Raw genomic sequence first — 14468 nt, 5'->3', positions numbered from 1 at the left:
TCAACATGGGATATCTGATTTAACACATGTTTTCTAATCAAGGGAAGAAGTTTTACGAATTATCCTTTATTTCTATAATCCCGGCCTCGGGAATGAGGGGTCCATATATTTATACGAAGTATGTTAGAAGTCTTAGCGCGTATCTACTTTGAAGGAAATCTTAGCAATCAAAGGAAGATAAATGCCTAATCACTGAACCCGAGAATACACAAAACAGAAGCCATCGAGGCGGGTCCATATTGTTTATGTTCCGCCAACAATCACATATCTTGCCGCATGGCTGCGCTGGGTTTGGTTTTTATTTCGGTCCTACATTCACTCTTGTGTTTAGGAGCATTTGGCTTGTTACGATCATCAGGTGAATGTGTTCCCAGTATCTTAACCTGTCGCAGCAATGTTTTATTTAGCTTGACTTTTATTCCTCAACAGCATATTGCTTTTTTATTGTAGTTTAATTGTAGAGCCATTTTTATTAATTTCGCAAGTCAGGGAATAAGACTGACCAATAATATGATATTGGCAGACTCAGCTCCACCTATCCCAGAGCGCATATTTCCCCCTGATTATTAAAAAAAAAACTTCTAAAACGTTCATATCGAATCAACCCAAGGCGAGTGCATTAAAAAGAATATATAAAAACAACCCAATCGCCCCCCACCCCCCAACACAAATCCGGCCTGATAGCGGCCTCTAGCCGGTAAACAAGACCGCCCGGTGAATAACAGTGATACCACATGTTGCCCTGATGCCCTGTACGCTTGTAACTCGGCAAAAGCGGATCAAATTCAGCTGTTCTGTCTGGGACCTTGTGACCCTAAAAATAGCGTTATTTCTAGAGATAGTGCTAGTCTCAGTAGCATGATTGGTATGTGGCTATTACAAATCCCTCAACGCGGAGCGGGGTTTGGACTGCGTTGTCACCTAAAACAAATGAAATTGGCCCTAAATCAAGACAGATCTAGTAACAAGAAAAACCAAGTAGGTGTCTAAAGAAAAATGAAGATCAGGCAGGTGCGTACACAGGGGGGGGGGGGGGGGGGGGGGGTGCGCAGGGTGCGCGCGCACCCCCCCTTGGCGGCCAAAAAGTGGGTCATTTCTTATTAAGAAATCTTCAAATACTATGCCTTTTCCATATAATACCTATGACTGCACGCCCTCAGTTGCAGTATCAAAATATAATACCCAATTATTTATTAGGAAAGGAATTAGAAATTAATATATATATATATATTAATATTTTTTTAATATATGATAAAAAACATCAACATAATTTCTATACAAAGTTGAAAAAGGAAAAACACAATTACTTGGCTAACCTACCTACTAGTACAAGTAACACTCCTCAATACAACACATACACTATCACCATAATGTCTAATCAATACCATCAATATAATTTCTATACAAAGCTAATGATCCATAAAAACACACAAATCATTTGGATATAGACCTCATGAGAAAAAGCGTGTAAACATTGCATCAACTTCAGCATCGCCACTAGGATCTACTAGCTTAGAGCTTACTACATTGGCATAGTTCTTATTTGTTTGATATCGAAGAGGACACTTCTCCATAAGGATTATATCAAGAATACACTGAGCTATTTCTTCAGGGGACTGGGCCACAGTTGCAAATGCACTCATCATTTTTGTTTTGGCATTTTCCAAAAGTTGCTTTGTCTCTTCGTCAACACCCTCATCATCATAAACAGGTGCCATTTCTGTGGAATTTGCAACAAACGCTGTTTTGACAGGTCCTGGCTCCACATTGGTAATTCTGAAAAAAAAAAGAACATTGATACATTCAATATAGTTAACTCAGGAGATAGTATGTTATCAGCAGGTAATAGAAAATGTTGTTTACCACAGTTCAGAGCTGTAGCAGGCCACGTAAGATTAGGGGGGGGGGGGGGCACAAAACAGAAACATTAAGAAAATATTGGGGGCAATATTAGCAGGTGTTAAAAAATGTAGTTTATCGCAGTTTGAGATTAATACTCACTTCACATTAAACTTTCTTAGCAGTGGGGCCAGAGATTCTGCCATCCCCTCAACAGCAAACTTTGAAGAGCAATATATTGCATTGAAAGGTACGCCACGGATGCCACCTATACTAGTGATGTTAATGATATGGCCGCTGTGGTTCTCTTTCATCTTGGGTATAACAGCCTTGGTTAGCCGAACAACTCCAAAGAAGTTAACATTGAACATCTCTCTGACAAGAGACATGGTGTGAGTCTCAAGAACACCAATCAGTCCCACGCCTGCATTGTTCACTGCAGAAAAAAAAAAAAAGAGAAAATAGTGAGTCGAACAAGTGAAAAAAAAAACACATTTTAGTGCCACTAGGGCCTTATTTGATTTATCGCTCTCAAGAGGGGTGGGAAAGCACTAATTTGAGAGCAGGCACTTTAGCAGAAGGGCACTCATTAACAATTAATAGACACTAAGAGTTATGATGTTTACGTTTGGGTTAATGTGTTAAATCGCTGCATCATGGCTGCTGTTAGACAACCTCTGGATGGATCCTGGATTTGTTGAAGGTGGGATGGAGGGGGGGGGGGGGGGGGGGGGGGGGGTGGAGCATTGGCCAGAAAGGGAACACACCAATATACAAAACATATTGAGAAATGTAAATTTTAGTTTTAACATTTCCTATAAAATTTATATCTAAAGAAGGGGGACCGGCCACCCTGGATACAAGCGAATTTATTGCAAAATTTCTCAAATTCCATACTCGTACACAACTCAATAAGGTAAGATTTTATGATCGGGGTGAGAAACTTGTCCACGCCGTTGCCACTTTATATAACACGATAGCATAGTCTTTTCCTGTTATAGCCTCACCTAACACGTCTATTCTCCTCTCTGCACTGTATATAGACTGTAGTACTTCAGTGACCGATTCGTCCGAAGTGACATCGAGTTGTTTCACGATCAAAGTATCTCCGAGTTGTCGCCGTGCTGCTTCTTCAAGAATTCCGCGTTTCTCTAGGTTTCTCATAGTCGCGTAGACTTTGAAACGTCTTCCATCATCTTTAGCAAGTAACAGGGCCGCAGCAAGGCCAATGCCGGTGGAACAACCGGTGATAAGAACGACTGTTGGCGCAGCCATATCTCCAAACTCCTTACAGTATTTTTACGCAAGCCTGTCACGGAATCACTCATCGAAAGAGTCACACAATGACCTGATGTCTATGACGGGAAACCAATAAATTAGCGGATAAACATATGACAACAGAGAAATGTTAACTAAACATCTTAATCAATTGGAATGCAAAAAATGGTTAGTTTTTTCGACTTTTTGTGTAATAAATTAATAACATTCCAAGGTGAGCAAATACCAGCAGGCGTTCCTTGACAAAAAGACAGCCGGTAGGAAACTGGTGAAGAATATGTAGTAGCCAATCATGATTCGTGTTGCAGGAATTATTGACCAATCATGGGAGGCGGCGCCATTGTTTAAAATTTCTTGAACACAAGGAACGATCGTTACTCGCTACAGAACGAAGAAGATTCAACGTGCTAAACACCGAATCCCCTCGATAAGAAACTCTGTACTCTTTTACCGCATCAAGACAAGAAAATGTCTGACGGAATCTTCTATTCGACGAAATATGAAGACGACACTGGATACGAATACAGGTAAGATGGTTTGAATTATTGATATGTTTTAGTCCTAAAATGGTCTCTCCATTCAATGCCGTGTGGGTTTAGCCCTGAAACTAGAAAAGGAAAGTTTTAGGTCAGTTCTCCTTCCTCTAAACTAATTTTCGCTATCAGTTATGACTTGAATTCTCATGATGTTTTTTTAGGCCGATAAAAGTAGTTCTTAGCTGAGCAAATTTGAGTTATTTTGGAGTTTAGATTTGCATGCTCATTTCTTTCGAACTTAACTTTTGAGGGTCTCAATGTAGAGACAAGCTTTAACTAAGTATAAATAATTTGCGATAAACCGTATAGAATTGGTTAAAATTCTTCGAACCAACGTTTCTTGCAACATTTGCATATTTCGTTTGTAGACATGTGATCGTACCGAAAGTTCTTGCAAAGAAGATCCCAAAAGACAGACTGATGCGGGAGGATGAATGGAGGGGAATGGGGATTCAACAATCGCAAGGTTGGCAGCAATACATGATTCACCATCCAGGTACGTGTCACTTTAGTGAAGCTTTACGAGGGGTAAATTACTTGAACGAGAGTAATCGTCGAATACGCCCCTAAGATTGAGAACCAAGAGCTCGGACATAAAGTTCCGTGTACAAAGTAAGCTTAAGTTTTTTTTACTTTGTGGGATTGCTCATTGATACAGGTTCGCTATTCAAGGATGTATGGTCATGTCTAGGTCAACTTTGAATTTTTCAGAGATGTACTTGTAAAAGACCACCTTCAGTTTACTAGTCAAATGGTGATTTCACAATGTTTCTTATCCAGATAATAGCCAACACATTCTTTAAAATTTAGGCCATAATTGCAGTTCTGGATTAGGTTGACTCTTATCTTGACAGCTAAATATTTGACTGTAATTTTATTTCAGAGCCACATGTTCTGTTGTTTAAAAGACCTGTCCCCGGCAAGACGAAATGAACTCAAAAAGAATCAATTCAAGTGGAGAATACTGCTATGATTGAAATATGTACATAAAACTAGAGAACAGCTTTGTAAATACCACAACACGTGCACATAAATGACAATTTCTCAAATGTACTTTTGGTATCACTTTTTACCAAAAAGACCTTTGCAATGTATTTGTGTAAACATCTTGATACTTTACAATTGTCTTAATATGTAGTTTTCACCAAATTACTATAGTGGAGGAGGGTTTGGCTTGATCTGCTATGCTATATTCTTGCTGTTATATTTCCACAATTTGAAATGTTAACCTCAGTGAACATATCTCTTCTCCCTTCATTGTATTATTCACGATAATAACATGATTGTATTGATTTGTTTCATTTCAATTTGTTTTGATATTAAAACAGCAAATAGACACTTGATTTGTTTTTGTGTGTGGTCGTTCCAATATTGATTGTCAGGTCCAACCATACTTCAAATAAGGTATACACCTTACTGGAATTTTGAGTTTTTAGAGTGTCAATGATTTCCTACCCTGCTAGCAGAGATCTCTTTCTGTGTGTTTCTAGCAGTTCACTTATATGTTGCACATGGATAGCTAGAGGCTGCTGGAAACAAACAAGAAAGCTCTGCTAGCAGGTTGAGGATTTCCATAATGCTTTCACTTGTGTAAGTTTTCTAATGACGTGCATATCCTCTGATTGGTCACCGTATATTGCATTGGTATGATTGAAATCCATCTGAGTATGTCAATGCAAACTAGACTTGGCTTCTATTGGCCCTTAATAGTGTCACTTGATTTGCTTCTTGCTGTGAAGCCTATGGACTCGTATAGAGCCAGGTTGAGATGTCTGGCTTATAAGGGAAACTGTTATCCAAGCATTTCAGCATGAAACCAGTTGCGCAATGCACAAATTCACACATATCTTATTACTTCTGTGTTCAACTGAACCTGGTTTTGGTATATTCTCTGGTGCTTATTGACATTAGATGTTGTCATTTGTATTGAAAGTAACTCCAATTTCATCAGAATAGGAGCATCTACAAAGGCTTTCTTGTTCCATCTTTTTTTTGCCTACTAAAGCCTTGCTTTAATGCTCTAATTACTATGATTATTTGTAAAATGGCCCATTGGCCTCCATATTAAAAGATGTCACCTGCCTTATAAAAAAAACAGTGTTTTATACATTTTTCAATCTTAAATTGTAGTAGACAGTCCAAAGGAACCTTATAACAGTCTCCTTGCAGTTTCCTGAAGTACACAGTTGTTTGGAGCGCTGGGTTGCATGTTAGCTAGGAATGCCTCTAATGTCTTGTCGTCCCTTTTGTTTGGAGTGCCTCTAATGTCTTGTGGAGTTTGTCTTTATGCAGTGAACATGTACACTGCCTCCTATCCGCCCTTCAGGTATGTGAGTATGAAAAAACTCTGCACACTGAAAACAACCAATCAAATATTAAGTTGGGTGTAGACCAGTTTGTGCACAGGTTCCCCAAGCTAATGTTGTATTTTACGTGTTTCATTCATAGTTACTGTAAATATATGGTGCATGACGATAAAAAAAATTGGGAGGAAAAAAATAATAAAATTCTTCAAACTTTTCTTACATGTTTGTGGAGTTGTTATTTACATCCCTGTGAAGTTTCAATCCATTTGGGGCAATATTGAGCGATTGAAGTTCCCCCATATTAAAAGCCGATCGGCAAAACGGGCGGTAGAAAATCGCTTCTAGAAAACTGGAAATTCGAAATTTTGCCAAAATACATGCAAACAATATTATACCGATACTTTACACTGCCACACAAAAATTATTTATGCAGTTGATCAACTCTTTGCATACCTAAAACGTCATTCTTTACCCGCCTTGCCAAATCAGGTATGCTTGACGCGAACCGACTGGATGGATATTTCAACCGTCGTGACAAAATAGCCCGTCTACATCCCCCTTCCCACAAAAAGCAACAACCAACTACGAATATTCTCTTGTGAACTTCATAGATTTCGAGGAAGAGAAATAAACATTCAGCTTTATTTGCTGAGAACTGCATTTAATCTTATCTATACGCTACAGTTTTCTTGTGTTGAAGTTCACGAGAGAATATTCGTATCTGGTTGTTGTGCATTTCGTACAGATATCTCTATTCTCATGGTATGGATGGGGTTACCCGACTAGTGACAAACGGCTTAAAAAGTAACTGACTACCGACAAAACATAAAAATAACTAGTGACTAGCAACAAAAAATATTTGCTGACTATCAACATTTTATTATTGCCAGTATTTTTACTATTTACTTCCATAGTCATTCTACTTAAATTTTCTCTGCTAGCAGAGGCCTCTTCTTTGTATTCTGCTGGGCTGGGGTTCGGAAGGGAAAGAGAACGCCAGTCCAACGAAATACAAAGAAAAGAGGCCTCTGTTAGCTGGGAACTTAAATTCAGCCATTTCAGAATCTGCACTATGTATTTCCTGTTGCACCAACTTTTCAGTCAATTGCATCAAGCTAAAATTTGCAAGAAATATTCTAATTGATAAGCTTATGAATTACTATTTCATTCTGAAGAGGCCTAAGATGTCAAGTTTAAAACGCTATCCCTTTTTATATGTTTTTTTTGCTGCTAAAACATTACAGGGGAAAACTGCTGTCGCTATGTTGCTACTTTTTATCAAGAAGTGAAAATAACGTTTTGCATTTTTTTAAATAAATAAATGCTTAGGGATGTGAGCAATTAAAAAATGTTCGAAAAACCCTTTGTTGTGAAAGAAAAAGAACTAGAAAAGGAGAAGGAAGAAGTAATTAGAAAACGAAAAAATATAGAAAACTAAAAACGAAAAAAATGTTAAACATTGCGGGTAAGACTTGAACCGCAGATTGAGAGATTGGAATTCAGGCATGCTAACCGATGGGCATTCTAGGCAAATGGGAAACCTTCGTAAAAAAAAAGGTATTTATTCGGTGCCTGTTGTAATGGGTCGCATCCGTTCTTAAAAGGCAGAACTCAATTGAAAAAATAGAGACCCTAAAATAATTTAATGAATCTACAAATTTTGACACAGTATAAAGTTCTAAATAAGCTTTTTCTCGAATGACTATAAAAAATTCGAATAACTATAAAAAAATTATATCTACAAATTTTTCATCTAGCAATAAAGTTTTTGATTCAACGCTAACAAAATAGCATGCTCATTTCTGAAATTGGGTCATTTTTATGGCCTTGAGCAAAAGAACTCTAAATTTCAAATTAGATAGATTAATGTTTGCGGTTGATTGCTGTTAAGAATTGAAATATAAAACTTTAAAGAATTAGAATTTTCAGGCTTTTCTTTGATCATACGATAATTGATACCCCAACTTGAAGAAATTGATTTGAGGCCTTATGATGATTGAATCTAATTAGAACTGCGTCCCTGCTTTTGTTAATTCAAAAACTAATGTTTAAAAAATTCTATTGACAATTTTTTTTTGTAAGCACATTTTTCCTTAGAAATAAGGGGAAATGCTGTAATTAAAAAACACACAATTTATATCCTATGTTGGAAATATTTTATTTATAATTATACACATGATCATATTGAATAAGAAAAATAATGATAGTGCTCTGGTAACAGGGTAAAACAAGGCCCGAAAATAATGGAAAATGTGCCCTTCAGGATTCCTGAATCAATGAGGAATGCTTGCTCTGTCAAAAAGTGGGGTCACTTTTCGCTTGAGAGTGCGATATTATTTACATTTAAATGCTGGCAAAACCCCATGAAAACCTGTCGTATGGCAATAAAACCTAGTATGGCTTGTTTTCAAGTCCTAAAATACTGATATATTGGTATAAACCCGGAAATTAAGAGTTTGATGCTAGGGGCACTAGGAAAATACCTTAGAGTAGCCATTTGTCCCAAGATATGGCTTGATTTTCTGAAAATTAGAATTAATATCACTTTACTTTAAAAAAGTTTAGCATACATCTTTAGGCAACTAAAGGGAATGACAGAGCAAAAAAAATGTCAAGTTTTCTCAAAATAAGGTCTGGTTAAGTTTGGTAAGCTTGAATTTTTGCATAGAGGTTCCTTATGTTATTTAAACCAACATATCAAAAAGTATTTTTTCCTAATGGATTCGTCTTCGAGAAATGAGGCTTGGAAGTGCAATTTTCAAATGTTCAAAGTATGAATTCTCCTCGTTTTTAGGGAGAAGTTGGGCTCTGATCGGAAATTAAGCCAACTTTGCACGCTTATATCTAAATTTCATATCTTCAAAATTTCTTTTATTAAAATTTGGAATTAAGCTTTTGGTCAGGGGAACTCCTTGTATGTGCAATCTTGAGCTTATATATTGAGAATTGGAAAATTTCATGCCATTTTTTTCCTCTGTCAAAGGGAATGGGGCTTCCATGTCGCAAAACAGTTCCAATCTATTACCCTCCAGAGAAAACCTGGTAATCTGAGGGTCAAGAGTGATCGATTTTAATAGCATAATTATCTAATGTTGTTATATTCCCACGCAACTGGAAACCCCTCCGTTGAAATTATACAGAATGCTCTGCACAGTTTACGAACAGGAGAGTGAGCATACCCATTGCATTGCGGTTGGGAAGATGGGGCCTCAGGCTTATTCAAGAAAATGAGGGATTCATAGTTCCCAAAGTAGAAAGACAGGCTTTTAAACCTTTCAAAAAAATAGTCTTAACTTTCTACATCACAGCTTCATTCGGGACTCTGAATCTATATTGATAAATATCAGGTGGTTGCATGTGAAGCATATGATATCAGGCATTGTGATGTTTGTTTGTACTGTGCTGTGGCATTGTGATGTTTGTTTGCACTGTGCTGTGGCATTGTGATGTTTGTTTGCACTGTGCTGTCTTTTAAATCTCACCTGGGTGAGCACGCTAAAGTGCACAATATGTGTTGGTAGAGTTATATGCTCTGTTGCCAGGTAACCATCAAGCCATTTCATTGGATCACGGTAGAATCTGTCAGCTTCATCAATGTAGTCTGGGTTGTCATTGGGAGGACACTCAAGAAATCTCATGCTGATATTTTTATGTATGTGGCTGTAAAAAAAAAAAAAAAGAAGCCAGTAAAATTATAAAATTACAGGTTGTGGCAAGTGATGTGAGTAAGCTACTAACAGGGCTGTAACAGGCTTTCAAATTCTGGGGTGGGGTACAATACAGAGACATTAGGGACTTTAAGATGCGACAACGGCTTTGGCTAGGACGGAGAGACCGAGAAACACTTTTACGCTTGGGACAAATTCCACAATAGTTTTGATGAAATAACCTAGACTTTATATTCAGGAACAAACTGAAATTAACTGTAAACTTGATTTCTAGAATATGAAACAGAGATGAATTTATACTCAAACATAAAACTTGGAATTTTGCGTCGTGTTTTGGTGGAGAACGGTTGGAAATCTATCAAACAGAACGCATTTTCATGTGCAGACTTTCAATTCTCAAATTAAATTCATTGTTTACTACCGTCGCCGTACTCGTAACCGTATCTTAAAGTTCCTATTAAGAAAACTGGGGGTACATCTATACCATTTAAATGGCATGCGTGATATTTTTTATTATATTGTTAGTTAGTGTAGTTAGTTTCATTAGCATAGAAGAGCCTCTCATGTTGGAATGCTAATAAACCATTATTATATTATTATTATTATTATTATTATTATTATTATTATTATTATTATTATTATTATTATTATTATTATTATTATTATTATTATTATTATTATGTGACATTTTAATAAAGGACACAAATTGTAGAGTCTTTGTGAGAAAGTTACACACATCATCTTTAATCTCATGAGCTCTTTAAACACAATACGTTATACCTGTAGAATGGTGTTGAGTGGCATGGCATCAGAAACATCACAGTGATTGGTTTGTGCTGCACATTAGCCTCTTGGCGAAGATATCCCATCATATCCAGAACACCTCGCTGGTGAATCAAACTGGTATAGAGGGCTATGGGGGCGTTACTAGCACACACAAGTCCAAACACTATGGTTGCTATGGTAATTTTCCTGGGCAGGGTGTGCTTCTTACTAGGCGACTTGGTACCAGATTTAAATGACGAATTAAGGTATACCAGGTAGTTACCAGCATAACACATGCAGATAGGAAGAACTGGGAAGATGAATCGGAATTCCTTGTGCCCAAGAAAGCTGTTAAGTAACAAAATGTGAAGTTACTTTGAGCACACAATTATCTACCAATGAATGAATGTGCATTAACATACCATACCTGTAAACCATTAGAACCCACATTACAAGAGCTGCCAGAATCCTTTGGGAACTTTTATAAACACCACATAAAAACAGAGGAAGATGAGTGAAGATGATGGCAGGAAAACCTTGGGTGAAATACCTTTAAAGAAAAACAAAACAATCAAGTGGTATTACTTAAATTTAGGAAAATAATTTGTTTGCCGCAAATTCACTTTTACCATCAGTTTGAGAATAAAATAAATACTTTGAGCATAAATGTGACCTGTCACGTGAAAACGACCTAAGAGTTTTCTGTTATTTGGCCAAACTTGCGCCCATGCAGCGGAACGCTCGCGGCTTGTAAATGTAAAGCTCGCGCCCATGTCGCGAAATGCTTGAGTTGAAAGGAAAAACGGTTGTGAAGTAATTCAAAATCTTATAGTTTCTTCTTCGTTTCAAATGAGCCTTGAAAATCCCAATCTGCACACAAGGGGTGCTCACCCCCCTTGGCGGCCAAAAAGTGGGTAATTTCTTATTAAGGAATCTTCAAATATTATTCTTTTTTCCACATAATACCCCAGGTTGTGCCTGAATGCAGTTGCACCTTACACACTGAAGTATGTGTAAAAACATTATCTGCATTTACTGATTATGATTAACACTTTCATGTGTCATTCTAAATCATTAAAGAGCATGATATTTACCAGTGCCATGGATGGCTGCCATAAAACGTTCCTAGGTCCTTGACAACATTGAACAACAAAAAATTCAGCTGTACAACCATCCAGTGGCCATAGAAGAAACTGTCAATAACAAGTGACCAGCACAATGCCAGAAGACCAACAGGCAAAGCTTGAAGTAATATAAAATATAATTTCCTTTCTGTTCTTATGATATGAAGTGTGGATAAAGGGAGCCATAATATTGCAGATGTAGGACGAATTATACAGGCAAATGCTGCCACAATAAGAGAGATGGAAATATTTGAGCTTTGGTCAATATCCTTAACCTTGGTTGTTTGTAAAAGTTCCAGTGGCCAATAATACAATGCAATTGTTGTAAGCACGGTCTCCCATGAGTTAGAAAGCGTTCTTGTAACACAATAAAATGTAAACCATGATGACAAATTACAGAGCAATGCCCACTTTGCAGCCTGAGGTCCAAACAACTTGATAGCAAGTTTATACAAATATAAATCCCCCACTGCTGCAAGGACTGCCTGAATAACATTTGGGATAAAAATGACTACTTCTGCACTGTCTAAGCCGAGGATATAGAGAACTTTGTAAGCGATGGAATACACAAGAGGTAGAGTGTATCCTCTAAGGCCTTGTTTCCACTCCCACGTCAAATATCCATACCCAAACGCGAGTCTGTGAGCTACTTCAGGTCCTTGCCAATACTCATCCGGCACAAACCACGTTCTCACAAGCCAAGCATTTAAGATTCTAAACAGTAAAAGAAAGGAGAAGAGTTTCCGCTGGAATGTTGGTAAGGTGTTATTTTCCTTCTCAATTGCCACTGCTGAGAAACTCTCTTCCGAAGACTTTTCGTTCGGTTTTGACCACCGACTCCTCATACTGCATAAATAGCTCAAGCTCCCCTTTTTCTAGCTTTTGCGGCTTAAAATCTCGAGAAAGAAAAGAACCTGAAGAATTTCACGCAGAATTTGACAAGAATTGATTTTGACCAAGCGTTCCATGTTGCATCAGGAGGGGCCTGGGGCAAGACAATGCTATGCAACTTCGTGGGCTCAGAAAAAATAGATATCCCTATCGCCTGGTGCTTTTGTATCAATAATTTTCCAAATCATGCTTTCTCGTATTGCGCGAATGCCTCTGCATCAGCTTTGCGTTGTTATGGCAGTTGGGGTCGGAAGTGGTGTTTATATATGGAAGCCGATGTTTGAAAAAGTGAAAGAAGAAAAAAGACTAGAAAATCAAGAATCACATGGCAGAACTGATGTCGATACAAAGAATAGTGCAGAATCCACATCCTGAAAAAAAAAAAACATCTGTAGACGCCAAATTCTATAATGAGACGTTTGTGGGACAAACGTTAACAATTCACTGATTCAAGATAGCCCGCTCAGGAACATGACAGCATTTCTCCTAGAAAATATTGACTACTTATCATCATCATCATTTTCATCGTTACAATTGTTACATGAAGTGTTGTTTCAGCACACTTGACCAGCTTGGAGTGTAAAGACAAAACCTCCACATACTCAGATGTGAACAGTTCATAGTGCTTGAAAGTGGTAGGAAAATATCTTAGTACAAAGACATAAAAAAATACAAAATTAATATGAATATTTTATTAAATTAATGGATAGATGAACAACAGGGTAACACCCATTTAACCCCCTTGTTGGTCCTCTCCAATAGAAGGATTTCTAACATGATTAAGAGGGCTGGGAAGGGGAGCAATTAGTTGTCTTGCATTTTTCTTCGAATAAAATGCAAGTGTCTGTCTACAGTGTCACAAGATAGAGTTCAAAATTCAGCTTTGATTTTGACAACATCTCTTACAATAGGTTTTACATACATAGCTGTCAACTCACCTGCTTTAGGCGGGTGTTACAAGATTTTGGACCTCATCAGAAGCCTAATTTTTGTGAGAATGTTCGTACATTCTATGTATTCTACAGAAGCCCATGAGGGCCACTCAAGGTTTTCGTTAACAACATCTCACCAACATCTCACGACTTTGAACAATTTGCGCCAGGACAACTCACTGTGAGTGTCACGACAAAGCACTATTTGATTATCGCTTAAAACATTGCAGGTTTAGTTCACAATATCGCACTTTGTGTCTCAAAACATCGCACTTTGTGTCTTAAAAAACTCATCATTTTGCCTTTGCTTAATACATTTCAGTATATCGTTCACGACATTCAACTTTGTGCTAATAACATAGCACTATTTGTCTATTGCATAAAGTATTTGACTTTGTGCTTTATGACATGGTACTTTGTGTCTTAAAAAAATATAACTTTCCAGTTCTTTATTTGGGATGCTTCAGTGTAAGAAGGGCCTCTTTCTCCAGCCAGAACGTCACAGTCAAGTTCTGGCTTAAAGTGCTCTTTGCATGCACGTTTTATGTCTTCAAGAGACCGTTCCTGACCTATAGACACCATTGTCAGAGGTCCAATTCTCGAATACTTCTGGCAACGACCTTCAACATTTGAACTTAGTCATTGCACGGTAATTAACTCTGACTCTTCTTGTTTATTCTTTCCATTTCGCTTTTTACTTGCTTTTTCCTTGTAATTGTTCCACGCGGCTTGACGCTTCACTGACATGATTATGAAGTCCAAGATGAAAACAACATGCTAAACAACCTCGTCCCCAGGGTCAATTTTGTTTACACAGGAAGCCCAAACTATTCACCCGCAATGCATTCTGGTTTATGGCGTCAATGGGCCATGGACAACTTTTTTTCTTTTTTTTTTTTTTGCTATGGCGTTAGTAAGCCATACAAAGAGTTATTTTTTATTTTTTTTTTTCTTGATGAAGTAAAATAAAGTAATAAAATAAAATCTACAAAGTAGAAAAATATATTTTTGACAAAAAATGCTATGGCATTAATAGGCCACCATATAGCTGTCATCCTCGCTTTAGGAAAAATCTTGAGTAAATACAGTGACTGTATTAGAAATACCCAGATAACTAATGCAGAAGAAT

The 14468-nt window shown here is 37.4% G+C and overlaps 3 protein-coding genes across 4 annotated transcripts; 1 reads left to right on the top strand and 2 right to left on the bottom strand.

Annotated features, from left to right (window-relative positions):
• Positions 1–1224: 1224 nt before the first annotated feature.
• On the bottom strand, positions 1225–3317 carry LOC5517780 (retinol dehydrogenase 8). The gene is made up of 3 exons (XM_001637723.3): positions 2847–3317; positions 2002–2275; positions 1225–1776 (listed from the first exon to the last, which is right to left on the bottom strand). Exons 1-3 carry the CDS (start codon positions 3112–3114, stop codon positions 1452–1454), a joined length of 867 nt encoding a protein of 288 aa, XP_001637773.1. The 5' UTR covers positions 3115–3317; the 3' UTR covers positions 1225–1451.
• A 161-nt stretch (positions 3318–3478) lies between these two features.
• LOC5517840 (cyclin-dependent kinases regulatory subunit 1) lies at positions 3479–4996 on the top strand. The gene is made up of 3 exons (XM_001637788.3): positions 3479–3644; positions 4022–4149; positions 4537–4996. The coding sequence occupies exons 1-3, from the start codon at positions 3586–3588 to the stop codon at positions 4584–4586; spliced, it is 237 nt and encodes a 78-aa protein (XP_001637838.1). The 5' UTR covers positions 3479–3585; the 3' UTR covers positions 4587–4996.
• On the bottom strand, positions 4688–12942 carry LOC5517839 (GPI mannosyltransferase 3). Of its 2 annotated transcripts, XM_032362196.2 has the most exons (6): positions 11487–12942; positions 10820–10942; positions 10408–10740; positions 9442–9619; positions 8443–8481; positions 4688–6007 (listed from the first exon to the last, which is right to left on the bottom strand). In XM_032362196.2, exons 1-6 carry the CDS (start codon positions 12359–12361, stop codon positions 5915–5917), a joined length of 1641 nt encoding a protein of 546 aa, XP_032218087.1. In that variant the 5' UTR covers positions 12362–12942; the 3' UTR covers positions 4688–5914. The 2 variants fall into 2 exon arrangements, with proteins under 2 accessions (XP_032218087.1, XP_032218088.1); XM_032362197.2 differs by lacking the exon at positions 8443–8481.
• Between the last annotated feature and the right edge of the window lie 1526 nt (positions 12943–14468).

The sequence above is a fragment of the Nematostella vectensis genome, chromosome 5 (genome assembly GCF_932526225.1).
Source record: "Nematostella vectensis chromosome 5, jaNemVect1.1, whole genome shotgun sequence".
Classification (NCBI taxonomy): Eukaryota; Metazoa; Cnidaria; class Anthozoa; order Actiniaria; family Edwardsiidae; genus Nematostella; species Nematostella vectensis.
The sequence above is the reverse complement of the archived record's forward strand: the minus strand, read 5'-3'. Positions and strand labels throughout refer to the sequence as shown.